The sequence below is a fragment of the Perkinsus marinus genome (assembly GCF_000006405.1).
Source record: "Perkinsus marinus ATCC 50983 genomic scaffold scf_1104296935302, whole genome shotgun sequence".
NCBI classification, from domain to species: domain Eukaryota; phylum Perkinsozoa; order Perkinsida; family Perkinsidae; genus Perkinsus; species Perkinsus marinus.
In genome coordinates this window covers 387,620-412,296 of record NW_003214508.1, presented here as the reverse complement: position 1 = coordinate 412,296, position 24,677 = coordinate 387,620, and the positions used below count along the sequence as shown (strand labels likewise).

The 24,677-nt window shown below is 49.1% G+C and overlaps 12 protein-coding genes across 12 annotated transcripts; 11 read left to right on the top strand and 1 right to left on the bottom strand.

Annotated features, from left to right (window-relative positions):
- Window positions 1-751: 751 nt before the first annotated feature.
- Pmar_PMAR003404 (eukaryotic translation initiation factor 4A, putative) lies at window positions 752-3,229 on the bottom strand. Its single transcript, XM_002784104.1, has 6 exons — window positions 3,083-3,229; window positions 2,761-2,934; window positions 2,555-2,712; window positions 2,400-2,508; window positions 2,241-2,349; window positions 752-2,195 (listed from the first exon to the last, which is right to left on the bottom strand). Exons 1-6 carry the CDS (start codon window positions 3,212-3,214, stop codon window positions 1,708-1,710), a joined length of 1,170 nt encoding a protein of 389 aa, XP_002784150.1. The 5' UTR covers window positions 3,215-3,229; the 3' UTR covers window positions 752-1,707.
- Window positions 3,230-3,434: 205 nt separating this feature from the next.
- On the top strand, window positions 3,435-4,411 carry Pmar_PMAR003403 (Cytochrome b5, putative; the record flags this gene model as incomplete). The annotated part of the gene is made up of 5 exons (XM_002784103.1): window positions 3,435-3,529; window positions 3,570-3,655; window positions 3,900-3,980; window positions 4,027-4,115; window positions 4,328-4,411. The coding sequence occupies 5 exons, from the start codon at window positions 3,435-3,437 to the stop codon at window positions 4,409-4,411; spliced, it is 435 nt and encodes a 144-aa protein (XP_002784149.1).
- Window positions 4,412-4,583: 172 nt separating this feature from the next.
- On the top strand, window positions 4,584-5,391 carry Pmar_PMAR003402 (conserved hypothetical protein; the record flags this gene model as incomplete). Its single annotated transcript, XM_002784102.1, has 5 exons — window positions 4,584-4,810; window positions 4,861-4,960; window positions 5,015-5,161; window positions 5,209-5,273; window positions 5,328-5,391. 5 exons carry the CDS (start codon window positions 4,584-4,586, stop codon window positions 5,389-5,391), a joined length of 603 nt encoding a protein of 200 aa, XP_002784148.1.
- Window positions 5,392-5,431: 40 nt separating this feature from the next.
- Pmar_PMAR003401 (hypothetical protein) lies at window positions 5,432-5,727 on the top strand (the record flags this gene model as incomplete). The annotated part of the gene is made up of 1 exon (XM_002784101.1): window positions 5,432-5,727. A coding segment is annotated over one exon (296 nt), but the record flags the coding sequence as incomplete, so codon positions are not given.
- Window positions 5,728-6,218: 491 nt separating this feature from the next.
- Window positions 6,219-6,664, top strand: Pmar_PMAR003400 (serine-threonine protein kinase, putative; the record flags this gene model as incomplete). The annotated part of the gene is made up of 1 exon (XM_002784100.1): window positions 6,219-6,664. A coding segment is annotated over one exon (446 nt), but the record flags the coding sequence as incomplete, so codon positions are not given.
- A 19-nt stretch (window positions 6,665-6,683) lies between these two features.
- On the top strand, window positions 6,684-7,822 carry Pmar_PMAR003399 (serine-threonine protein kinase, putative). The gene is made up of 4 exons (XM_002784099.1): window positions 6,684-6,814; window positions 6,979-7,086; window positions 7,133-7,261; window positions 7,303-7,822. The coding sequence occupies exons 1-4, from the start codon at window positions 6,800-6,802 to the stop codon at window positions 7,513-7,515; spliced, it is 465 nt and encodes a 154-aa protein (XP_002784145.1). The 5' UTR covers window positions 6,684-6,799; the 3' UTR covers window positions 7,516-7,822.
- Window positions 7,823-8,662: 840 nt separating this feature from the next.
- Pmar_PMAR003398 (hypothetical protein) lies at window positions 8,663-10,428 on the top strand (the record flags this gene model as incomplete). Its single annotated transcript, XM_002784098.1, has 10 exons — window positions 8,663-8,671; window positions 8,714-8,822; window positions 8,870-9,006; window positions 9,053-9,187; window positions 9,239-9,333; window positions 9,378-9,504; window positions 9,805-9,966; window positions 10,013-10,103; window positions 10,152-10,261; window positions 10,306-10,428. 10 exons carry the CDS (start codon window positions 8,663-8,665, stop codon window positions 10,426-10,428), a joined length of 1,098 nt encoding a protein of 365 aa, XP_002784144.1.
- A 358-nt stretch (window positions 10,429-10,786) lies between these two features.
- Pmar_PMAR003397 (hypothetical protein) lies at window positions 10,787-12,300 on the top strand (the record flags this gene model as incomplete). The annotated part of the gene is made up of 2 exons (XM_002784097.1): window positions 10,787-11,202; window positions 11,244-12,300. 2 exons carry the CDS (start codon window positions 10,787-10,789, stop codon window positions 12,076-12,078), a joined length of 1,251 nt encoding a protein of 416 aa, XP_002784143.1. The 3' UTR covers window positions 12,079-12,300.
- A 52-nt stretch (window positions 12,301-12,352) lies between these two features.
- Pmar_PMAR003396 (conserved hypothetical protein) lies at window positions 12,353-13,594 on the top strand. Its single transcript, XM_002784096.1, has 2 exons — window positions 12,353-12,629; window positions 12,681-13,594. Exons 1-2 carry the CDS (start codon window positions 12,382-12,384, stop codon window positions 13,591-13,593), a joined length of 1,161 nt encoding a protein of 386 aa, XP_002784142.1. The 5' UTR covers window positions 12,353-12,381; the 3' UTR covers window position 13,594.
- Window positions 13,595-14,531: 937 nt separating this feature from the next.
- On the top strand, window positions 14,532-15,899 carry Pmar_PMAR003395 (hypothetical protein; the record flags this gene model as incomplete). The annotated part of the gene is made up of 8 exons (XM_002784095.1): window positions 14,532-14,578; window positions 14,652-14,868; window positions 15,012-15,191; window positions 15,238-15,305; window positions 15,355-15,453; window positions 15,497-15,596; window positions 15,644-15,792; window positions 15,835-15,899. 8 exons carry the CDS (start codon window positions 14,532-14,534, stop codon window positions 15,872-15,874), a joined length of 900 nt encoding a protein of 299 aa, XP_002784141.1. The 3' UTR covers window positions 15,875-15,899.
- A 54-nt stretch (window positions 15,900-15,953) lies between these two features.
- Window positions 15,954-18,298, top strand: Pmar_PMAR003394 (structure-specific recognition protein, putative; the record flags this gene model as incomplete). The annotated part of the gene is made up of 15 exons (XM_002784094.1): window positions 15,954-15,987; window positions 16,031-16,140; window positions 16,239-16,289; window positions 16,341-16,454; window positions 16,508-16,618; window positions 16,668-16,756; window positions 16,805-16,878; window positions 16,929-17,134; window positions 17,193-17,322; window positions 17,372-17,475; window positions 17,518-17,629; window positions 17,688-17,790; window positions 17,844-17,959; window positions 18,008-18,138; window positions 18,218-18,298. 15 exons carry the CDS (start codon window positions 15,954-15,956, stop codon window positions 18,296-18,298), a joined length of 1,566 nt encoding a protein of 521 aa, XP_002784140.1.
- A 2,662-nt stretch (window positions 18,299-20,960) lies between these two features.
- Window positions 20,961-22,052, top strand: Pmar_PMAR003393 (Cathepsin D precursor, putative; the record flags this gene model as incomplete). Its single annotated transcript, XM_002784093.1, has 2 exons — window positions 20,961-21,081; window positions 21,424-22,052. The coding sequence occupies 2 exons, from the start codon at window positions 20,961-20,963 to the stop codon at window positions 22,050-22,052; spliced, it is 750 nt and encodes a 249-aa protein (XP_002784139.1).
- Between the last annotated feature and the right edge of the window lie 2,625 nt (window positions 22,053-24,677).

Genomic DNA, 24,677 nt, shown 5'->3' with positions numbered 1-24,677 from the left:
ACCATTCACAAACCCGACAGCTCAGTATGAGCCGATATTTTCGGTTATCAATAGCAATACTCAATCAAAAGAAAATGTACGCGTACACATTAGCGCCCGAAACCGGTCGCTCTACCAGTACCCGAATCGGGTAGTCTTGAATACTGACAATATTAGTCTGGCCAGATGCACATATCATGAGCACTGCCCAGTTTAAGTGAGGAGCTTATTTTCAACTACGACACATACGCCCAACGGGACAATTTCAACTATTTTCATACGTACCGATGTAACCATACATCAAGTATCGTCGTGTGCACTCACTTGGTGACAATCCAGGATCAGATGATTGAGGAAACCATAGGCTGCCAATTCTTCTTCATTAGAAAAGGACACACACACATAACGAAGAATACCCACAACCTTTAAGATCGATGATAGAGCGAACATGAGATCAACTGAATCGGGATCATACCACTAGATGATCCGTTTTACAAGATCTTCTACTCCACTATTGACCCTCAGAGTAATATCGTCGCGTATCATCTTGTGCTGCTCAGAGTACTTATATAATACCAATTCCTCAGTAGCTGAGAGCGTTCACTGCGACTACTGAGTACTAGTAGTGATCATTGCTGACCGCGAAAGGCGGCAATACCGTACAAACAGGGGAGAAATATTCATGGCAACTAACAACTAGGCCTGTTGAAAACTCCCCCATGACATGAACACAAACCACGAAGACTTAGCGAAGGAAGCCGTATGAATAGGTAACGGTTACAGGAGTACCAGGACAGTAGACCATCTACCTACACCGTCATCGATGTGATTATCGTCCTCACTCACGATACTACTACCACTATGCTTTATAACCCTCAACAAAGAACTGTGAATATGCTGTACTACCGCTGACAGGTGTACGATAACTAAGTTGCATACATAACCATAGGAATCTCGAATGTTACACACAACAGAAAGCATTCATCTAGCCGCGTTTCAAGTAGGTTGACCAGATGCTCATCATGATAACGACAAATACGAAATTGAAACCTCTGTCTCGGAAGATCGTATTTCGAGGGCCCTTGATCATTGACGTTGTCGAGGAGAGTACTGCTACTAGTAGTAGCAAGAGACTCGACTTCAGCTGTTGTACATAACTCCTAGCGTTGTACTAGTTACTGACAATAAGAACTCAGTGATAGAGGGAGACGTGTAGGGTAGCAGTAGCGACATTGTTTCTGAAACATTACCACATCAATGATGGTGAACGAACGTGAAGCAATGACACTGATGGTAATCGATGCTATAAGCTTAGCATATTACAGAGGAATTCAAATGAAAACAACGCGCAGACTTAACGTTGATCTCACCAGAATAAATAAGAGTAGAGAAGAGGAAAAATGCCAACACAGTGAGGGCACTCGATAACCACAACTATTATCCAGATGATAACAGCACACAACTACTATGGCGTCATGATAGATCGATACGGGAGTAGTACAAGAACCAGATGCACTCATGAATGACAACACCTCAAAATGGCAGTGGAAAACTATACTGATAATATCGTCAAAGCGAGTGCCACCAACAGACGATATATTCAATATTAGTTGACCAACAGTAGTAGCTGATACAGCAAGACGGTATTGACAGTCATGACGCAAGTCTAAGAATGTGTTACTCCTATAACGACGACCTTGCTATTATCATCAACGTCGCAGAAGCAGCTTAGAGGAAGTCAGCAACATCCATAGGCATCTCATCGACCTGGGTGTTGTAATGACGTTCAATCTCACGTAGCTGGCTGATGTCCTCAGGGACGACGAAGTTGATGGCAACACCCTTACGACCGAAACGACCACCACGACCAATACGATGGAGGTAGTTCTCGATCGAAGCCGGGATATCATAGTTGATGACCAAAGACACTTGTTGTACATCAATACCACGGGCCAAGAGATCAGTAGAGATCAACACACGAGAGCTGCCAGAACGGAACTCTCGCATGATCAAATCACGCTCCTCTTGGGTGAGGTCAGCATGCATGCAGGAGACGGTGTGATCGGCCTCATGCATCTTCTCGGCGAGGTAGTCGACCTTTCTCCTGGTGTTGCAGTAGATGATAGCCTGGGTGATGGTGAGGGTCTCATACAAATCCTTGAGGGTATCGAACTTATACTCCTCAGAATCAATGGCAATGTAGAACTGACGGATACCTAAGGAAAGGAATACGACAGTGACAGTTGAGGAAGAGCTCTCACCTTCCAAGGTCAACTCATCAGTCTTGACGAGGATTCGGACGGGGTCACGCATGAATTTGGTAGTCAGCTGAATGATGTCATCGGGCAGGGTGGCGGAGAACAATGCGACCTACAAGAAGACCATCAGTGAAGCGACCACAAGAAGGGCTGGAAACTCACCTGGACATTGCTGGGCAAGAGACGGAAGACATCGTAGATCTGATCCTTGAACCCTCGAGAGAGCATCTCATCGGCCTCATCAAGGACGAAGATCTTAAGGTCATCCAACCTGAAATAAGGTATATCGAGGGTTACAGACATGTATGGATACTTACCTCAGATGCCTCTTGTTGGCCATATCGAAGACACGACCAGGAGTGCCAACCACGACGTGCTGCCCCTCACGGAGCTTCTCAATGTCCTCACGAACAGCAGTGCCACCAATGCAGGCATGGCACCTGATGTCGAGGAAGTCAGCAAGGGACTTGGTGACCTGACGAGGAAACATAGTAATTACGCCTCACCCTTTCCTTGAACGTACCGAAGTGATCTGCTGAGCAAGCTCACGAGTAGGGGCGAGGATAAGGGCCTGAGTAGCTCTGAGCTTGGGGTCAACACGAGCAAGGCAGCCGACGGTGAAGGCGCCGGTTTTACCAGTACCAGACTGGGCCTGGCCGATGGTATCGCGACCGGCAATCAAAGGCTTGATAGCTCTCTGAAGGAAAACATAATGCCATCAATATAAACATCCCCCCTAAGTCAATGCAAGCCACAAGCTCCCTATAGTATCCTATGAATTCAAGGGAGCGATAATGGTGTTGAGGGGCGAGCTGAAGTTGACTGTAGGTGACCCCCTCACGTACCGATTGAATAGCCGAAGGCTTCTCGAAACCATACGAGTAGATTCCTCGTAAAAGGTTCTCATCCAAGTCCAAGTCGTCGAAGGAATCGACGGGAGCATCGTCGTAGTTGCACTCAATGTTAGTTTGACTCATTGTCAGGGAATATAGGGGTTTAGTCTGCGGTGGGAAGAGCACGGCTATGAACCGCAATTGCAAATCTCGCTACGCCCTTGTAATCGATTTACCTCAAATGTCATTCTACGACTCAACCCAAGTTGCGCCGAAGTCTTGAGGACCTACAACAAATGTTTCACTAATGTACCTATTCCATATCATCCGTTTTCTCGTATCGTTGTAGCAACCTTTCCTTACTATGTCTGAGGGTTACCATAGTCCCACAGATGCCATCAGAAGTAGGGTGATTACCAAGGCTGAGCTGGCCAAACACACCACTAAGCACGATGCATGGTAATACACACTGTAGGAGGCTAAGGACATCCCGTGGTAGGATATCCGTTCATGGTCTAGTGCTCGATGTGTCCAAGTTTAAAGAGGACCATCCTGGTGGAGAAAGTATTCTTATGCGAAATGCTGGTAGTAGCACACATGGCCCTTGTAGTAGTTATTATATCATCTAAATGAGTTGTAGGGGTATTTTCATTGTAGTAAAGGTGGCAGTTGTAATAGGGATAGTCTCGAACTAGCGGTAGTGACAGTGGTATGAGTATGGACCGACCACCAGCGCTTGCATTACAACTAAGTCGGTGATTGAACATTGTACAATCCTTGGTTGTATCGGTGGTAGTGGAAATAAAGTATGAGTAGTATTTGTGAGCAGGTACTGACTGCACTGAAGAGTACGATGATGTTGATCATTCCGATGAGGCCCGCATGAGGTTGATTCGTGAAGTTGCCATAGGTAATATCAGTATCACCACTAGGCTGCCATCCTGGTGCTTTCTAAGGTGTTTTGGAAGGGAAAGAGGACACTCCAGGAATACCACTGGAAATCAAACTTGGTGATTATGCTGACAACAGCTGGAGCACGACTAAGGTAGGCCCTCTCCTTACCAGGGTGGGAAAATGTTAACCCGGACAGTCACATGTGTTGGTGAATGTTCTGAGAAAGTTTTGGGAAATTCTCATTAGTTTCTATACATTCTACCCGGATTTCTATGTTAGTGAGGAGACTCAGCTGAGGAAAGCGAACATATATTCCAACACTGCTTGCCCCTACGCGTCAAAGCATCGACTGCTCACTCTCAGATGATCCTCGTTACAGCTCTGGTCGCGGGCGTGGCCGTTGGAGTGATGAACTTGTTGAAGAAGTCAAAGTTCAGAGCCGATTGATAGCAGCGTCTGTCGCTCTTCTAGATCGCACCTTATTTTATGTGAGTAATTTCCCGTCTCGAATTGCTTTTCTGCGGCACTGATTTCGTTTCTTGAGTTTGCCTTTCGGAGTGGGTGGAAATATTTTTATTTCTTTTTCCCATCGAAGACTGCTTGTGAGTCTTTGCTACAAATGGTCAGCTTAGGCAAGCTCACTCGGGCGGGCAGGAACGAACAGGATGCGGAGAATTGCGATACTACTGCTACCCACCACAGGCGGACGTCATTTTACAAGGCGATTGGTCCCTACGGTTGCCAGCCAGACTCCGCTGTAATTGAAGAGCATACTGGTGATGCTATGCTGGGCCTCGTCAGGGACGATAGAGGCAAGTGGCAAGGGGATGGGACTATTTTATATAAGTAGTAAAGGTGGGGAATAAGTAGTGGAAAGGAAGCATTTGGTGTCTCAGCAACGGAGCTGGGTATTCCGGTACTGTAGTAGACTCCCAGAGAGAAGGCCTTGGGGTGTACATAAGCAAAGGAGGGGCTGTGTATAGGGGAGAATGGAAGGTAGGATTCGGAATTGCGCACAGCGAAGATTTTGAGACTGGTATCTTTGATCAGAAGGATGAGCCTGATGGTTTGGGCAAATGGGAGCAAAGCGATAGCAGCTATTATGTTGGCGAGTTTAAGGCTGGTCGTAAGGACGGCAAGGGGTACCACTTCTCCCCCTTTGGTGGCAGTAGTGGTGTTGGGGTCACTTACTATGAGGTATAGATTATTGCAGACTGTGTTATTGTGGGCAACGTTATTATCAGGTCTGGTCCGAGGGAAGCTTGATCGACCAGAATCGTGTGAATCGAAGGCCTAGTGAGGGCTGTTGGTGGGGTCGGAATAGTGGTGACACGTCTTGCAGAGGGTCTGATTCGGTTCATAGTAGAAACGAGTCTGACCGTTTTGGGGGTGAGGAAAGGACGGCTGCTGGGTGCTCCGATGAGTAGGAAGAGGAGTGGTATTAGAGATCATGTTGCTCTTATGCAGATCCTCGAATAAAATGTCTACTAGCGATGGCAATAGTGGTAATGATTTTACTTCGACCATGGGAGCCCGGAAAGTATCAAGGGCGCCCAAATCTCGAGTGGAGTCAAATAGACAGCAGTCCTATAGTAGCTATAGGAGCACGGTCCTGTCCCTTCCTGATGGGCTTGGGTCAAGTGGCATTGGGCAGCCTGCCTCGTCCTCCTCTGGCTTGGGACCAGCCCCAAGGTCTGTTGTAGAATGGAATACTGAGGACGTCGTGAAGTGGTTGACTAGAGTGGTCCACATGGGCCAATACGGTGAGTGCTAGGGCTTAGTAATCGCGGTTTGTTTTGATGGTCATAATGTTAGGTGATACTTTTAGAAGAGCTCATGTGACGGGACCAACACTGCTGCTGGTCAGTGGTCAATTTTTGAAGTCACGACTCGGGTTGAAATCTCTTGGGCACCGGACTAAGATACTCGCGGCTATTGATCAGGTAGTCTCCGCCTTCCATAATTTCGTGGCGCGTGACGCATGCTCTTCAGCTCCGACACGATTTGTCGATGTCATATGAACATGCTTGGTCCTCTCGCCCTGGTGGTCCTCTATACCTGAGCTCAGCCAGTACTAGTGGCAGTAGCGCTCGCCTGAACAGGCCTCTGCTGAGCTCTAGTCAGAGCCTTAGCTCAGTCACGGCTATTCAGCCTACCCTAGGGGAGGTACCCGATGAGACCTGGTACATCCCTTTCGAGGAGCTAGACTTTGGCCCACGACTAGACTCTCGGCCGGAGAACAGCCCCGTGGGAGTTACCGAGGGAGTTGGCTTGGCAAGGATGTGGCCATCAGAATGTACAGGGCCCAGTTGGTGAACTCTAACAAGTGGTGGTCAGCCGTGCGGCATCTGGACCAAATTCGGCACACGAACATTTGCCTGTTCATGGGGGTCGCTATCAGCGAGCCGTACTACTGCATTGTATGGGAGTTTGCAGAGTATGGTAGTTTGGAAGACCTACTCCACTACGATCGTTGTCCACCTGGTGGGAAGAAGCATGAGATTGTGAGGCCGCCCTTACCAGTATCAATGGCACTACACGTAGCTAGAGGCATTGCTGTGGCATGCAGCTATCTGGGCCGTATACCAGGTTTGGGCCATGGTCCTGGTGGGCACCTAGATTTGAAACCATCGAATGTTCTGGTGGACTCATCCTTCAACGTTAAACTGACCGACTTTTGCCTCAATGAAATAGAGTCCTGTTTTCTCCTTCTTCCGGGAGAAGGCATGAGAAGGTCAGCACATAGTCGTTATAGCAAACGAATTGATTCCGAAGGGAGTCGGACTGCATCTTGTGTGACACCACCACCAGCAGGAGCAGTGACCGACTGATGATATGGACTACTATAAGGTAGTAGGGGCCAGGACCAACGGTAGAGCAGATATAACTTTAATAGACACAGATTATAGATCTAGATATAACATTGATTATGCACTATTCACAATTATTCACTATTGGTTTGATAATATAGTCGTATTTTCACATCCCTTTTTTGATTTATCGCTGGTCTTCAGGTGACTACTCCCTCTGGTGTGGACAATACAGTAACCTCAATGCACGATGAGCTGTGTGTAACGGAGAGGAGAGTACTTGTTCGAGACCCACGTTATATGGCCCCTGAAGTAGTAGCACTGGGGTTCTGTACTGTTCTATTTTCTCCTATACTAGGTCCTACGTTTACCTGTGTGGCAATCTCAACTGGGCATAGACCACCGTTGCGATATTTATAGTTTCGGGGTTCTCCTCTGGGAGTTGCTGACATGCCGTAGAGCATATGCTGGTTTTACTAATGCACAGGTAGTCCGTCTCGACCAACTGTGATGGTGATGACTCCTCAGATACGGGCCTATGTGGGCTACGGTGATGGCACGCTGCCACATCTGTGTGGGTCTGCTCCATCTGAAGTTCGCCATTTGTTGGACACTTGTCTTGATCCTAACCCTGCCAACCGGCCCACGTTCGATTCGGCCATACGACGTTTGACTAGACTACAAGGACGAATGAACACTGTTGCTGAGGATGCCCTGATCTCGTTCATGGTTGGGGTTTAGCACTAGCGTTGCTGTCTGGCCGCCCTGTCGAGTGTAGTGTTATTGTCCATACTGCTGCTGCTGCTGCTGCTTATCGTTGTTGTTATTATTCCTAATGCGGCGATGATGATATTTTTATGTATAATTCAACCACCAAATGATGATGATCATTCTTGTTCTCTACCGCTAATTTTTCGTCATCACTAATACCATCACACCCGCGTCACCATAGACCTCCTCCTCCTCGCACTCCCCTGACAAACGTTAGCAAACTCTGGCTCGTGAGAGGTCAAGGGAACGGCCCACTTGTCGAATGAACGAACATTAACTTAATATAGTAGTTGAGTTGGAGTGGTGGTCTTGGGCCATGTCCTGATCGTAGCCGTTCCCTTGTGGCCTATGGTACTATGTCCGACCAATCATCGTTCATGGGAGTTGGCTGCTGAAAGACTCGCCATGGTCATCATCAGCAGCAGTGATGGTTTCGACTCTCACCCTGGTGCTCCCAAGCCCATGCAGTGTTATGTGCATCGATACACGGTCCGAGATGTGGCCGTCGTCAACTGTATAGGCGGTATCATACTGGCACAGAAATGTGTGCTGTAATGTTGAGGGTATCTCAGCTTTTGGAAGTGGTCGTAGCGCTGTTGGCCCTTACCTCCCTGGCCACCACTGAGGACTAACCTTCCGAGTTCAGGTGGCAGTCTACAGCCAACAGTCGCGGATGAAACTCTCTGGACCCCCTGCGGTTTCCTCTATGGTCAGGCGGTTAAGGAGCGATATTTCGTGGCGCAGTGAAGGTGAAAATCTTCGCAGTGCGCAAGATACGAGGCGTATCCTGCACTTTTGAAATTGTGTTCAGAGTTGACTTGAAGGATGTAGATGAAGTCTAACTGAGGTGACTTACCCCGTTTCTAGGACACCCTTATCAGCTATGCTCATAACGCGACACCAGAGCTAGTAGGCCGGGTCACCAGAGTAGTAGGTACAATAGCAGTCACTCCCTACAAGTCCTTATGCAGTAGTAGAGGCGGCCACCATGGCCTCTCATAGTACTTGGTCTGATGTTACTACTACTGTTATGTTTCCTATCAGGGTTGGGTTCAGTGGTCAATACCACAACTCTTATCACTCGTAGTTGCTTGTTATTCGTACCTGTCAACTGACCATGCCCATGGTAGGCCTCTACTGCTCGGTTACTTATCATTACTCGTCTTAGCAGTCCACCGTGCATACCAATAAAACCCCGTTTCATGGTCCAAAAGCCCCATTGGATCGCCTTAGTCCCGATAGTCGTCGTGCTTGTGAGCATGAGCTTGGCGCCGTTGGTGCGTGGTCTGGGTAGCAGTGCCCCCCGGGGATCTGGTTATGGTAGGTACCCCAGTGGTCTCGACTAGGGCGTCTTTGTCCCCACCTTCACCGACTCCTACCAGGGGAAGTGACGGCATTGAGCGTCTGGCGGTGCTGTTGAAGGACTCCATCATGTCCTCTATGGAGGCCAGGCTTAGTAAAGTAGGGCCCATCACTGTAGTGAATGTTCTATTACTCCTATCACCAGCTTGAGGACGATATGCGGAATCAAATCGGCACTCTGATGACCCACGTTCAAATGGTGGATCATAGAGTTGAAATCGCCAGGATTGAGCAGAAGGAGCTGGGGGAAGAGGTCCAGTCCAAGATGCAAGGCATACAGGTCACACATTTCCCTAGGCTACCGACGGCCCTATAAGGTCTCCTCTATCAGGACGTCCTCACTGTCCACCGTGGGCAATTCCTCAACGCTGTGGCCACTGTTGAGAAGTCGGTAGCTAGTGCTGTAGCAGCTGAGCTTTCGAGAGGGTGAATCGTTGAGGCTTGGAGAGCTTCCCATTGAGTGGTGTCAGATGTGTATCACCCGCCCCTGTTGCTGCGCCCGTTGGATCTTCCGTGGTTACCCCTTGTAGCCGCAACACGCCTGGGAGCCTGTCTGCCCAGGAGTTCACTCCACAGCGTTCGACGCCTCTCAACCATGTAGTGGAGTAACAGAGGAGCGATACGGCTCACGAGTGGTATGCTCCAGAAATCAGTGGCCTCCTCCTCCTCGTCCTCTTCCCCTCCTACGGCAAGGCGGCTCGCTGAGTCTGCCCCTACCAGTGGTATGAGGATCATCACCCCAAACAGCACGTCTTCACCAAGCCCTACCGAAAGGGACAGTACCGGGAATGAGCCATTGACTCAGTCGACCCCAAAGAGTACACCACCGTCCGAGACGGACCAGGTACTACTTGGCCCTGTCCTCGGGTCACTAGCGCTTCTTGTTGTTATTATCAGGCCATCGATCTCTCTACCAAATTGGCATCAGCTCTCAGTGAGAGCGGATTCCATGTCCACCGCGAGGCCTTCAACTACATCATATCATGGGATACTGACGTTTTGAATCTGAGGAGAGGGTACCTCATGTGGGCCTTCAAGGCGGCTGGCTTGCATAAGGACGTAGGGTTGTAGTAGGAGTTCTTCTGGTGTTTAGGATGGCTTTCAGGCTATCCGTCCCTACCCACATGGACCAGGCTTATTGGACTGTATGATATTGTTCAAGGCTGGCATCAGAGAGCATCACATCCCAACTCTAGGTAGACTTTGCTTGCAGGTGAACTGTACTCATTTCTTCATCTTCTTAGTGTCTTTCATGACCCGTGTAGTGGAGATAGCTGGCACGGCTCAGTCGACCTTGATGGATTCGGCGAGGAGGGAGACTGACGAGGCCGCTACCGCTAGAATGTTCCGTCAGGTAAGCTCGGACAGTGGCTGTGGAAGGTGGATGATGTCGATCAGATGGTCTCCCAATACCCGGGCATGGTGTCCGTTCGTGAGGAGTTGGGCCGTTGGGTAGCCAATGAGGGTTTCGATCCAGCTTTACTGTTGATGCCACATGCCACCATCAATCCAGCGCTATAAGGCCCTACATGAATGCTTCGGAGTAGGAGTAGTAATAGTAGAAAAATGACAAAAATACATAATCGTTGTGAAAGCAGCAGTTGGCTCTTCCAGTGGTATGATGATCATGATGAAGCCATCGAAGCAGCTGCCGACATTAGCACTTGAATTCCCTCAACTATCCTCAATTTCTAATAAATGTGAACACGTCTCTGCTAACAGTCATTAGTCGTCGAGTTCAGCGTACTCTCCTGCTCGGTTGAAGAGTCCATGAAAGTAGCTGGAGCTTTCTCCATTTGCTATGACGGCGGCCCTGGCGGATGGGGCACGGACATCTCCCTCTCAACGGCGTAGACCACCAAGACGATTGTCGCCATCAATGCGAAGACAGTATCGATATACGCCTGCTATCAACCACGGTTCGCGAGGCTTGCCTGAGCGCTATGTGTGGCACTCTGATGGTGGTAGTCCATCCGACAAGAATAACCGATATGGGTCATCGTCGGGCAGGGGGGACTCGAGCTCATTTGACGTTGGTCCTGGTGACCTCAGCCCCACCGGCAAGCGTCTCAACTTGGCGAGAGCTGCCACATATATAGGGGTTGTTGATAGACAGCAAACTATTGATGGGCTCGGGAAAGAACCTTTCGAGTGGAGCATTAAAGCTATTGGGTCGTACTCGTGCCATCGGAACTCTACCGCTTCGGATACCTATATTGTGATACCGGGAGTGCCACCTCTTTACACTCCGCCAAGTACAGCGGAGGGGGACATCGAATTGGAAAAGAAATTGGAGTAAGTGTTATTCAATTGGTGGTGTGAATGTTTGCTTTTAGGGGGCCTGAAGACGTCTTGATGCACTACGACCTGTCCTATCCTCTTAGGGCTGCCCAACGTGTTATTGAGAAGTGCACTCCCGATTTCGATTGGTCCAATGTCGACTTGGTCACCAACCGAGGGACACTGTGTGACCTATTACGATTCATAGGAGCCCTTACGAGCCCTAATCAGAAGTCCAAGCCCTTTGAGTTTCCTCTTAACGGTGCTATCAATGGCGAACCGGCGACAGTTGAATGGAGCTATAGACACCACGCGAGTTACAGAGAGTATAAGAACTCTTTCAAAATGACGATGACTACCACACCGCCTGGCTCAGAGGCTCTTTATCGTCATCATCGTTTTTCAATGCTCAAACTGGGCAATCTCAATGTGGTAGTCAGGGCGGAGGTTGACGCTCTTGTGAAGGAAGCGCAGAGTGGAGGGGTGGAGTTGTCTGATGACGGCTGGGAATTCTGTGATGAAGGTCGGTGTGCTGTATGGACCCAAAAGGCTGGGGTGTTCGATCCTAATGATACTACGGTGGAGCTGAAGTGCCGTACGTTGAAATGCCCCCGTGCAGGCTTCAAAGCGGCCTACTATCAGATGGCCCTCGGTGATAGTGACAAGCTAGCGGTTGGTCGACACCAGGAAGGGCATCTCGTTAAAGTTGAGGAATTCACCCTTGCTGAAGTGAAGGCGAAAGCCACTGATGATATCAATAAACGATGGGCTCAGTTGGGGAGCCTTCTGGAGGAGTTACTTGACTTGAGCTATGGAAAGCTATCGACTATTGTTTGGAATGGCAAGAGTAGCAAGCTTATTGTGAAGGCTAGAAGGAATGAGTGGGACTAGTCTCCACGTCTAGTTTGGTGATGCTTGTGAACACTACTACTATTAGCATTAAGATTGATTGTTCCAATTATCATCATCTCTACCGTCATTGTAACGTACAAGTACTGCTGGACATCATCATCAATTCTATTTCTGTCAACGATTATTTGGTATATTATTTTGGTGCACAATTCATCATCAACAGCAGCAGCAGTGTGAACAAGAACAGAGGCTTTATCACCATATCACGATGCCAGTCCTTGAGTTTAACCAAGTGGGGTTAGTGTATATTGGCAGTCACTTACTCACTGTAGGAAACCTCTGATGAACTCGGACGGTGAGGCATTGTCTCCAGCTTCTAAGAAATCTCGTGGTACTGCTCAATTGCCGTACAGTATACCGTTGGAAGAGGTTCAAGAAACGGCGAGAGAAGCTCAGTGGGGGACCAAGACCATAGGGTCGTACTCTTGGGACACAACATCAACTCTGAAGGAACCACGTATAGTGGTACCTGGAGTGCCACCTGTTTACAAGCCAGCGAGGAGGTCTTTCACACTGCAGAGGGAAATCAGGTGAAAAACGTTGGTCGTATATTTTTCACTGTGTTGTTCTGTGACCTTCAGGCAAGCGTCTAACTATGTTGAGGAATACGATCTGTCGGTGCCCACTGAGTCCATCGTTCACGTTATGTCGCTGTGTGATCCTAACTTCGACTGGAGTAGTGTAGATCTCGTGACGGACCGCAACAATCTTCGAAAGCTCCTACGATTCTTAGAAGCATCGCCTGGAGCCCCTCTCTTTCCCGATGCTGAGGAAAGCTTTGAGATAATCGTCGATGTGCCTGATGGTCGGAGACCGGTTGTGTTCACATGTGACCTTCATAAGGATACCCCTGCCCCTCTAGGGTTCGGCCATGTCTTCGAGGAGCGCCTTACGACGATGCCGGAAGTGGCCAAGACCTTGCATGGGTACTTCAGGCTTATTCTGCTCAACCTCGATGGTTTCAAGGTGGTGGTGCGAACTGAAGTAGATGCACTCGATAAGCCCTTGAATGATGGTGCTTGCCCAGAAGGGCCTTGGCGACCATGCAATGATAGTGCCACGGGCCTGCATCATCGTGCGAGTGGAACCTTCAACGATGCTGATGGTGCAGTGGTCGAGATGAAGACCAAGAGCGCCTTTTTCCCTGACTTTCCTTGGAGGTCCACATTCTACCAAATGCTACTCGGCAAGGTGGACAAGTTGGTTCTGGGCTGGCACAAGAAGGGCCACTTTCCACCACCGATAGAGTATAGTTTCAATGACGTACGATCGAAGGCGAACGATGATGTGAACAAACGATTATATCAATTGGGCGTCTTACTCGACCGAGTGGTCTCCTTTGTGAAACAGGCAGGTGTTCCGAAGGCGCTCAAGCTGGTGTGGGATGGTGGTGCTACTGATCTCAGGATTGAGGAAAGATGCTTGAACAGTGACGAGGAGATTACTCATGGTACATTAACTTGTAAATTTTTTGAGTCGTACATTCAACCGTAGATTATTGATGTCAAACGTCAATTGGAAGTCTCCCCCCTTTCCCTTGTGCTTGTGTTGGGGTGTTACAAACATCTAGAGTAAGGCTATCGTTCCGACGCGTTGCCTTTACTCCGTTCAACAAGCCCTTCTGAACCTACAGGACTTGTAGGTTCAGAGGCTCTTAGTAGTACAGACTTGTAGTACAAGTTCACCAGGTGTGCTCGTCGTCACCTTGCGCGAGTACTTGAAGTAATCCACAATAGTGGTTGTACTTTTCTGGGAAGACGAATGAGACATTGAATTCATCGTTACACGTCGTTGCCATATGCATGTAATCCGAACCAGAGTAGCACATCTGTCATCTCGAGACACTACTGCAACGTCGATCCTTCCGAAGGAGGCAAGAAGCCTAATACATTGGTAGATCGCCCAGTTAACGATGAGTTCACATCTCATCAACTCAGATCTCTCAAACTCTTCCCTACACCATCGTGTTATGATGCTCGATCCCAGCAGAATTGTATAACTACAAATCAGAGACTATTGGTAGCTCGCAAAACTACAGGGTAGTCTCGTGTAGTTTCGAGGCGCATGACAGCTGATGAACGAGATAGGTATCACTCGAAAGCTCTCATCGAGGATACGGAGTGTGCACTGAGTTTTCACAGACGCAAATACACGGAGACACGTCGTATCAGCATTACCAGAAGTTGCACGAACAGTTCTGTAGAAACTATGCATAAAAATGAAGAGGACTGAGTGGGATGCTGATATGCTCCGCAGCCGCAAAATCTGAAAATCTGTTCCAGGCCGAAGAATGTGGCCAGGCCATTTCTTGAAAATTGGAGTCGCCATAGTTGCATAAACTTCTCACGCGCCATAAAACTCAAGTCTTCACGCAGTTTTCGTTGAGTTACTGATTGGTGTTAGCGCGCGCCCATTTATTCGACTGATTTCGCATGGAATCTCAGGTTGTAGGAGAGGAAGGGCTTACAGAGGCTCAGGGGTAAGTTACAGGGAGCTGCTTATATCATTCCGTAGATGTGTTTTGCATATAAATAACGCCTGGCATTTTTCAGGTCTATTGAGGTCCTGAATCGGGTTGAAAGAGGTTTGGCAGTGGACCTGGATGCTGAGACCTATCTGGTCAAACTACCCCCTTGGTTGGCCGAACGGGTAAGGGCCAGTGCATCGGGTACGGAGATAGGCAGGAGTGATCCGATCAATGCGGAGGGAAAATGCCGGTTTGCCGCAACTGGATGTGCCCTACAGGGAAAGCCGTCCGATTTCGAAATTGTAATAAGGGCAGGGTCGACCATGGAGTGGCACATAACAAACCATTTTTCGCACCAAACCCGCCGCTCTGGCTTTGTATTATATAGTGGAAGACTCCATGCGAAGAAAATGGTAGTCTCGGGAGCATCTGACTTCTTTGTCAGCGTGCCACTGGCTCGAAACCCGAAGGCTTGTACCTTCTGGGTTTCGCTGCGGATGATGGTGAGTTTGATGATGGTGAGGCTGACATCAAAAGCGGCTCTGAGACTACCGTCCGTAAAGTGGTTGGTAATAGGCATATGATGCCGATGCGAATGGATGCTAAATACAAGGCACTTCTAAAGGTAGGAAAGTGTCATGTCCGGAGTAGTTGAGGGGAATCGTCTCCAGGAAAGATTAGCAGCATCGAACAATGTAGACTTGAAACACAGGACGGAAGTCGATACCCGATCGGCTGAGTGAGGTTCGATGACGATCATCATTTAAAAGATCGTCTTATCCCTTTAGCGAGTTATTGGCCTCGCAGCAAGTCAAAATGTTCCAGTACGCGGCTTTCCAAGGCGAGATGGACGATGACCGCAGCGATGATGGATTTTATAATGAAGGGTAGCAGCCGTATCATCATGCATGTGTCGATGCTCATGTACAGGTCGAGTGCTAAGCGTATGAGAGTGGGAGATGCTCCGGTCGCTCGGCGGACACTAGGACTGGATGCTACCACGCTGCCCTTACCCGATCTTCTAATGCGAGTAATACGCATCCATATGTTGGTCTGGTAAATCTTGGACGCATTCAGCTGCTGGTGGCGGAGGACACCGGCTGGACGCTGCAGCAGATGGCCAAGCGGTTGAGGGAGGAGGGCCTCACTGTGAACCTCACTCAGCTGAGGCGACACCTGGTGGACCTTTGTGATTATCAGAGGAGAGTTGGAGATAATCAACCAAAGTATGTTGGAGTGCTCCTCGGCAGTTTCAGCTGAAGTGATAGGTATTACCTCAAGGCTGAATACAAGCACGTTGCGGCGTAAGGTGTAGTCAGATCGAGCTTCGAGATTTCCTGGTCGTTGAGTTGAAAGTACTCGAAATGGGAGTGTTTTTAGTGTAGTAATGGCTGACTCGGTCCCCGACACGCTGTCTTATGGTATTAGCAGTCTTGAATTTGTGGGGGGAGCGGTAGGTAGCAGGTACAGTGAAAACGGCCGGCCGGTCGGCGACTGGCTTGTTCAAGGCTAACCATGAAATGCTGGGATGGCGGAATCGGCAGACGGGGCAGACCACACAGCTGAATAAGGAGGTAGTACGAGGGCGAGCGTCAGGTTCATGGGTAGTCCCTGCTGTGATGTGGAGGAAGAGCGGTATGGACAGGCGGCTGATGTGTCGCGTGGCTTTCAGGATATCGCGTCGGTCACATGGTACAAGGTCAACAAGGAGTGCCTTTTAAAGGTAGCATTACCACTACCGACCTCACATGGCGAGGCATGGTCTCCGCATCAGATCGTTATGAAAAATGGTGACATATATAAGTACGATGGCTTCCAAGATTCCAACTATGAAACGGTCAAGGCTTTCTTCAATAAGCATTACGATTTGGATTTGAAAAAAGAAAAAGTTGGTCTGCTGCTGTCTATGAGGGCCGCTGAATATATGTCGGTGGTGGTCAGGTATCTACTCGTGGTTGGTGTTGGGGTGAGAGCAGTTGGTCCGGCACGGAACTAGAGTTGAAGAACGCGGGTCAGGTGGCATTCGAGATACAGGCCACCGACATCGCTCAAGTAGGAAGGAGCCTTACTCCCCTTTTATGCGGTTATCGTCTATTGTCAGGTGGTGCCCACTGGTAAGAACGAGGTCGCCTTGGAGTTCCATGTGGATGACACTAGAGATGCTGATGACGAGAGTTTGGTCGAGATGAGGTAAAAACTGATGAAGTTTCCGGCGTACAGTGAGCGAAATTTTGGTAGGTTCTTCATCCCGAATGAGGAGTACGCGGCTAAGCTGAAGGATGAGCTTATTCAGAAGTCTGGCGCGGCTACTGGTATGATACAGTACCGTCATCAGTGCTCTCAGTGGCTCTTTATTGCCTAGGTGGCGGCACTACTATATGCCAGTTCCTGAATATACCTATTGTCCTACCCAGAGGCCATTACGATTTGGATATGTTCCGCTCATCCTTCAAGCTAAGGGGCAAGTCCTTCGACTATACTATCAAGTACATGAACGTCTCTAGAATGTTCATGCTACCCAAACCGGATAGCGTTCATGTCTCGTTCGTATTGGGATTAGATCAGCCAGTGAGGCCGACTTTGGAGTGGCCCCATCGTGGGGATGGTGGTCCCCCGACGTATGCAGGTACGGCAAGGCAATACAGCGTACAGTTTCTTGGTCATGCAGTATGATAAGGAGAGAGAAGTAGAGGACCTAGCTATCAACTTGGATGCTGAGGAACTGGAGAAATGCAAACTCCAGAAAGTCGTTAATGGTAAGGACCATGGGCCTGGTACGTTGGTCATGGTCGATGTGCTCTGCAGGGGAGAAGCTGTATGCTGTGATGGGACAGTTGTTCAAGCATATGACCGGCAAGAATGTGGTCACGCCCTGCCAGGACTTCAAGGCTTCTAATGGATACAACTGCGTAGGCCTTGGTAGAGTGAGGGAGAGGAGGGTGTTGCCTCAGGTGAGATGCTCTCATAAGGCCAATGATGGCTTTCTTTATCCACTCAAGAAGAGCTTCCTCTTTGTCAACAAGCCGGTCATGTGGATCCGTTACGACGACGTGTTAGCAGTTGGTGAGCCATGGGGTTGTAGGCTGCTCGAGGGGAAGGTCCATTCTGTTCTTCTCTTCAGAGTTCTCCCGTGCCGACTCTGGATTCACCCAAACCCGTTATTTCGATCTGAAGGTGTACCGTAAGGGCGAGGGTCAGCCCCATGACTTCCAGCAGATGGACAGGTGGGACCACCTATAATGATCCGTATTAGTCGGCCCAGTGCGATGGTGCTCAGATCCGAATATAACGGCCTTATTGAGTTCATCCAAAAGGCTGGTATAAGGATACGCAACCTAGAGGGCTCTGGCTTGGGTCTTGGCAAGAGGTCACGAGATGACGGCTCCTCTCCTGGTAGGGTAGCTGGGTGATACTGGGTGTAGATATAAATTGGTTCATTAGATGGGTCGCCTGATCTCGGTGATGACTTGCCATCCGAAGATGAGAGTGATGATGAGGACTATGAGGATGCTGGTGGGGCCGATAGCAGTAGTGATGACGATGAGGACGACGAGGAGGAAGATGAGGATGCGGTAAGTGCGGAGAAGCGAGCCTCGCTCCGCCGTACGATAGGTTGCTGTTATTCCTGGTACATTGAAACGTTGTTGTTAGGGAGGAGATGACGAGAAGAAGCACAAGCATAAGCATCACCATCATCATTCCCACAAGAAGGACAAGAAGCATAAGTCCTGAAGCTCTAGAGGTTGATAATATCCATACAGGACACTGTTGTTATCATCATTGCACGTCTGCGCCTATAGGCTTCGACGTTAAAGAGTTGAGTTGGTCTGTCAATCAGGGGGTAATTCAACCTAGGAAGCCATAGTTACGTGGTGAGATTATAAACATGCTACCAGCAAAGTCGTGATATGCACCGTGTGATGCTCAGCAGGCGAAGGAGCGTATTTGTAGTTATAGTAGATTCCGCGTTTAATGTCATCTCCATGAGCATCTCATTAGCTCTCAATCAGGTATCAATTCTGCAGACCCTTCATGCAAGAGCCCTTTGACCTTGGGAATTGTAGTTAAGGCCTCACTATACAGTCGTTAGCTTCACTGTCCTGCAGCAGGAAGGGCCCTGGCCTCATCTTCTTGGTCTCGTCCGACTGTGGGGAAGTGCCAATTTCAAAAGGAAGGGCCAGAGCCTACTGTTCAGTTAAGGAGAAACAGGATGAGGAGAAATAGATTCCAATACGTATTTGGACAGGATGGCGGATGAGTTGCGCCCCCTGACCTAATGCAAACGCCAGTTTCCTCCTAGTTGCTACCACACATGAACTCAGACTTCCTCAATTCGATGTGTATCTATGGCTGTCTACGATGGTTTTGCCCTCAGTGTACACGAGCTTGTCATTCTCGCTCTTCTGTGATTATGCAGAGTAAATTATTATTCCCTTTTCTGAGTCGTGTTAGCTAGTTCGGGAGAGAGCGGGGATGATGGTTATCGAAGTGTCGACTAGCAGTTCCCAATTTAACACAATGGTCCTGCCATTGAGTGAAGTCGCCCCAGGCCAGTTTGAGGTCGTTGGTCCGAGTCGAGACGGGGTCACTGCGAGGCTCCTGGAAGGGTGGGATTGTTATAATCTTGTTCACCGGTGAGGACTTTCCTCTTGCAGGCACCTCAGACCGGATCCATCGCTTCCTGGTTACACCCAGCCAGTCAGCCCGCAGGATGCATTACCGTCACTACAAGACTCACTACTGCTAGCTCTCAAGGGAGTGCCCGGCACTCTATTCTATATGACTGAGAATGCTGGTGGTTGTCTCGGCCGATGCACAGTGAAAGCCATTATCAATAATGGCCAAGAGTAAGTACAGTATGAGAGGCGAGATCTCACTGAGCCTCCAAGGCTCTCTGGACTCTTTCCGATAAGTGTTAATGATGATCATTGAACGGCTCTGAGAGCCGGGCTGGTCTGTGTCGATTAGTCGAAATGCGATTCTCTGAGGCCTTTTCGATTCCATTCAGTGTCGTACTTAACCGGGATGATGCGTCTTACGGTCGAAGATTGGTGATTTCAACAAACGACGTGAAGTATATAGTGCCACCTGCCGAGTTCGAACCTGTGCGGGACATTAAAGAGGCAATACGAGTTGATGCTGTGGTCAAAGAAGAACGACAGCGGCGACATGTATCTTTCAGAAGGTAGCTCGACAGTGGGCTCGAACGGCGATTTATTTCATGTTTACCCAATGTTGTAACAACATTGTTGTTGATTCGGCGTTTTCCTTGCTCACCGCTGCAATGGCGCTCGTGCAGGCACATCAAGTCGCGGCAAGAACGAGAGAAGGCCGTCAGAGATTACCAGCAAAGAGCAGCTTTCGGAGGCTAATCATTAATCCTATAAGTTTCTGCATGGACTCTATGATGTTCACTTTACCAAATATGAAAGGTCATTGTAAGGGCTCACAGTGTGAGTTACAATGACTTATAACGTGTAACTTAATAACAACTCTGCTCAGTGACGGATCCCTCCTACTCCTCGAACAGGCCACTAGGGCAAAACTTTCGTCACGAAAAGCCCCGGGTAAATGATTCCTGCCGATGTATTCCCGATAGCTGCATTCAGTTCCTTGATTCTGTCAACAGCTATGTCGAGACCATGATGAGGCGTAAAGTAATTTGCATTCTACTCACAGTCGTTTGTGGCGTTCGCTGGTGGATTGGTCGCACCTATTTCGAGATATTCACGTCACACATCATGACCCACGATTAACTCTCGATTGATGCGCGGATCATCTACCCCTAAGCCTTATCACCCAGCAGTAGTAGAAATCGATGAACGATTTTAGTCACCGCGACCAGGTCACGATTCGTGACTTACGAAAGGTTTTCTGACAAACTCACTAAGACGTCACGGATTACTAGTCAGTCGCGAACTACTGACTGAGAGCTGCCAGAATGAGCTGCGCGATCGATCGAAGATCTAAATTCCCGGATAATAGCGGAGTTGGTGGAGAAGATGAATATTCGGAAAGAGAAAGAACTAACCTATCGTTACTGGTGTGGAATGCCAACTGAACGCGTCTCGTGAGGATAGTGACCGTCACGCATGATCATTGTGCACGCACAATGATAGGACTACTATCATAGTAGCAGGCCTTCATCAGCGGATAGCCTAATATTGGAACTTCGCAACAAGAGCAGACCTCGACTATTGAGCAGCCGAGTGGAAGGGTCAAAAGAAGCAAAAGTCTACTCTCGTTCGATAAGCAATATGCGTAGCGGGACCGATGGATATAGACGCCGCTAGCTCTCTTCATATAGACAGAGAGCTGTCTTTTAGCTCTGTCGTTATAGACAGTGATAAGTGTGTGACCTGCGAAGAATTACACTCTCATCTTCTCCAACACCATGCACGATATTTGTCTTATTGCTGTGGTCTGGGCTTATTCTGTTATCGGAGGGTATGGCCAAGTGATGAGAATGAATACAGAGTATACCTGGGTACCAGGATATGGTCCAACTTTGCTTGGTAATATCTTGGTTGATGGTCAAAGGATACGTGCTTTGGTCGATACTGGATCACCTGCCCTTTTTTTTACGTGGAAGGACTGGTATGAGGGGGTCACTCATCCCGGAGCTTGCAGCCATCTCTTTACTGGTTGCGTTCGAAGTCCTCCACCACAAGGGCCCATCACAACTCTCCGTCATGAGGATGGCAGTAGTGTAGGTGTCCGAGCAAAGAGAGGAGGGGTGACTATTGCATCGAGCGTGGTTGTTTCTCTCATATTCGGACTGGTCGTCAGACAACAGCCGCCTGCGTCCAAGGTACCGCCCGTCCACTCTATTGGTTTAGGGAGACAGACAATACCAGGTTATCAGTCTCTCATGAGTCAGCTACGATCAAGGGTACAGAGCGAAACTTTCGCCCTATACTTGAGGAGGAATCCAAGGACTGGTCAAACAGTGGGAGAGCTCCTTCTTGGCGGTGGTGATCCGAGCCTGTATGTGGGACCCCTACGTTATGCCCAGCTCAGAGACCCGCAAGAGTTTGCTGTCACGCTCGATACTTTGCAAGTTGGTAGTGGAATTATGACTATTGGTATCAATGGAGCTGCCAGTGTGGACACTGGTTCACAAGCTTTGTTTGTCCCTCCCCTATACATGGATGGGTTAAAGAAGGAAATTCTTGCACAAGCCTCCGCAGCTGCCAGGACAAGCATTCGGTGCAGAGATATTCCAGGGCGTGATGCCTGCCTGTTCGACTGTGCCTATAGGAGGCTCTTCCCGGTCCTAACATTGGGCCTGAATCGAAATGGTGACATCCCTTTACTTATCAATAACATGCTCTACACCCATGAGATAGCAGGGGTATGCAGCCTTATGGTTGCGCCTACACCGGGAGACACATGGTTGTTACCGGACTTTGTCGTGGTCGACAATTACTTCGAATTTCAGCCGAGTCAAGGGCGAATTGGGATCGCTAAAATTCGCCCTCATTAAAACCATGCCGGATAGTTCATGCCGACGGCAACAGCTTCGCCATTTCAGAGGATACAGTATGTTTTGTCAGAGTCCTCATATATCTCTCATCAACTTATAACGAGATGTTTTGATTTTCATCTCTATAGAGCCAAGATTCGCTTATAGGATCAGTTTGGCCGACTCAGTTACAGACTCTCATATATGCCATTAACTCGATGTTGTGTTGCATCTCGGAATGAACATTCTACTTGGCGCGTTGCAAGACGTGGTGATTAATCAAACTGCACTCTGTGTGAATTACCAGGATTGTGAACCTTCACAGAAATATCGATCTGAAAACGTGTCGAGGTGGCATCGTTTCATATTTGCACTATGGAGTTGTCGTGCAATATATTTTTCGATAGTGTTTTTCATATCGTCGGTGGAACTCCAATGTTGACCACGGTTGTTGAATGTCAACACTCCGGTCACCTGTTGATCCTAACTAACAGATTGGCCTGCAACAATGCCGCGTTGTATAGCACATAACTTTGGGAGGTCTCAATATCTTGATCTCAATACCGGCCGAGAGGAAAGGAAGTAAACCCCCTCACAAAATAATAGAACATACAGTATTTCTTCAATTTCTCTGTTATTACTGCGACTTAGGTTGTGAGATTTCGTGTGTGAGGCTATCACTTATGTAGGAACAAAAATATATCAGAGTCGTATCATTATTCGCTCGCTTTAGTAAAATCTCTGAAACGGTCAATTTTTCCGCGCTTCCAAAAAAATAGAACACCATCTCAGACGGATCCGTATTGATCACAGAGCGACTATTCGCATATGCCCCGCGCTAAAGCTGTTACTCCACAATGTGGAGTCCACATACACAGGAGCTCATCCGTATCATTGGAAGCACTCGCCTACCGAGCGGTGAGGCTAAATATACCCATAGTGAGATTGCCAGCTGCCACGGAGTATCCAGGCCAGTTGTCAGCGAGATACTCGCGAAGGCACCCCAGACCTACCCGCCCCAGCCTCCCGAGCGACGTGGGCGCAAGCCGGTATTATCCGATAGGCAGAAACGGCACATCATGAGAGAGTTTGCGAAGGATCCCGACGTCAGGTGCACCAAGATCGTGCGTATTTGTAAGCTTAGCGTGTCCCCACAGACGGTAAGGCGTTTTCTGAGGTCGAGCGGGGCTGCTTATGCTAAGATTCCAGCAGCTCCAAGGTAAACTCCGGCCCATAAAGCAGCCCGAGTGAGTTTTGCCTCCGAGCACTTGCTTGCGGAGACTGATTTCTCGACGTGGATTTTCTCTGACGAAAAGCGATTCAACTTGGACGGCCCAGACGGCCTGCGCTACCGATGGATGTTTCCCGGACAAGAGAAAGCGGTTCTGTCGAAAAGAGCGTTTGGTGGTGGGTCTATCATGGTCTGGGGTGGGATAGCTGGATCTCATAAAGTAGCCCTGCTTAGACATGGGCACCCTTGCCCGGCCCCGGCGACCCGATTCGCCCCGGCCCGGCCCCGGAACGAGCCGGGCCGGGCCGGGTCAAAGTCACAAACCCGGCTTCCCCGCCAGTGTTGCCGGGGTCATGCGGGTGAGCGGGCGAAAAATGACCCGCAGCTGTCTGCGGGTAACCCGGAAACCCGGCAGCCCAGATATTTCAAGCCGTTAGCAGTCCTCTCAATGGTACCTAGGGCGGGATTTCGCGTTAATTTCCAGGGATCATCGCGATTTCTGGAAGTTAACGCGCACTTTGCGTTTCAATCGCGTGACTTGGCACATTGGAATATCGTTTGATCCATGCAGCGCTGATATTGGTTCTTCTTGATAAGAAGTTCTTACCGTCGATCATGTCCGAAAGCCTTTTTGCCTGGCGATCCGGGCCGGGTTACCCGGCCAACCCGGCGGGCCCGCTAAACCCGGAACATGGGTAAAAAAAGACTGCCGGGTCACCGGGGCCGGGCCGGGGAAGCGGGTTCAAAGGCTGCCGGGCCGGGCCGGGCCGGGCGACTAGAAAATTGCCGGGTGCCCACCTCTAGCCCTGCTAGAAATACAGAACAACATGAACAGCGAGGTCTACCAATCCATGCTGGAGATGAACTTGCTACCATTCCTGGAAGCGGGGGAGGAGGAAGGAATCGAGTACACCTTCCAACAAGACAATGCGAGGCCTCACGTATCTTCTTCAACTAAAGAATGGCTGGCACGCAATGGCGTGGCAACCGTCCAGTGGCCAGCAGTGAGTCCAGATCTGAACTGCATCGAGCACTGCTGGGGCAGGATGGCTCTAGCCGTCTATGGAGGGGGTAGATGCCCCTACAGTACCAAGGATGTACTCCGACAGGCAATTTTTAAAGTCTGGGATGACCTGACACCCGAAGATATCAGCACTCTCTCACTAAGTCGACTCGCAGTCGCTGTGTAGAGGGGATTAAGTGTCAAGGTGGCCCTACGAGGTACTGTTAGTTTCTTTTTGTGTGAATCGTGTCTCCTCAGTGACAGGAATGTTGAATTACAGTGCCAATTTAAGATGACCTTGGTGGGTTCTATTTTTTTGGAAGCGCGGAAAAATTGACCGTTTCAGAAATTTTACTAAAGCGAGCGAATAATGATACGACTCTGATATATTTTTGTTCCTACATAAGTGATA

Bases quoted from the DNA above. Each gene is read 5' to 3' on its own strand.
- Pmar_PMAR003404 (XM_002784104.1), bottom strand. From the start codon at position 3,214: ATGAGTCAAACTAACATTGAGTGCAACTACGACGATGCTCCCGTCGAT. The intron at 2,713-2,760 runs GTACGTTCAAGG...TTTCCTCGTCAG, and splicing joins TTGCTCAGCAGATCACTTCG to GTCACCAAGTCCCTTGCTGA. The intron at 2,350-2,399 runs GTGAGTTTCCAG...GTCTTCTTGTAG, and splicing joins TCTTGCCCAGCAATGTCCAG to GTCGCATTGTTCTCCGCCAC.
- Pmar_PMAR003396 (XM_002784096.1), top strand. From the start codon at position 12,382: ATGAACTCGGACGGTGAGGCATTGTCTCCAGCTTCTAAGAAATCTCGT. The intron at 12,630-12,680 runs GTGAAAAACGTT...TGTGACCTTCAG, and splicing joins ACACTGCAGAGGGAAATCAG to GCAAGCGTCTAACTATGTTG.
- Pmar_PMAR003399 (XM_002784099.1), top strand. The intron at 7,087-7,132 runs GTAGTAGCACTG...CTCCTATACTAG, and splicing joins CACGTTATATGGCCCCTGAA to GTCCTACGTTTACCTGTGTG. The intron at 7,262-7,302 runs GTAGTCCGTCTC...ATGACTCCTCAG, and splicing joins CTGGTTTTACTAATGCACAG to ATACGGGCCTATGTGGGCTA.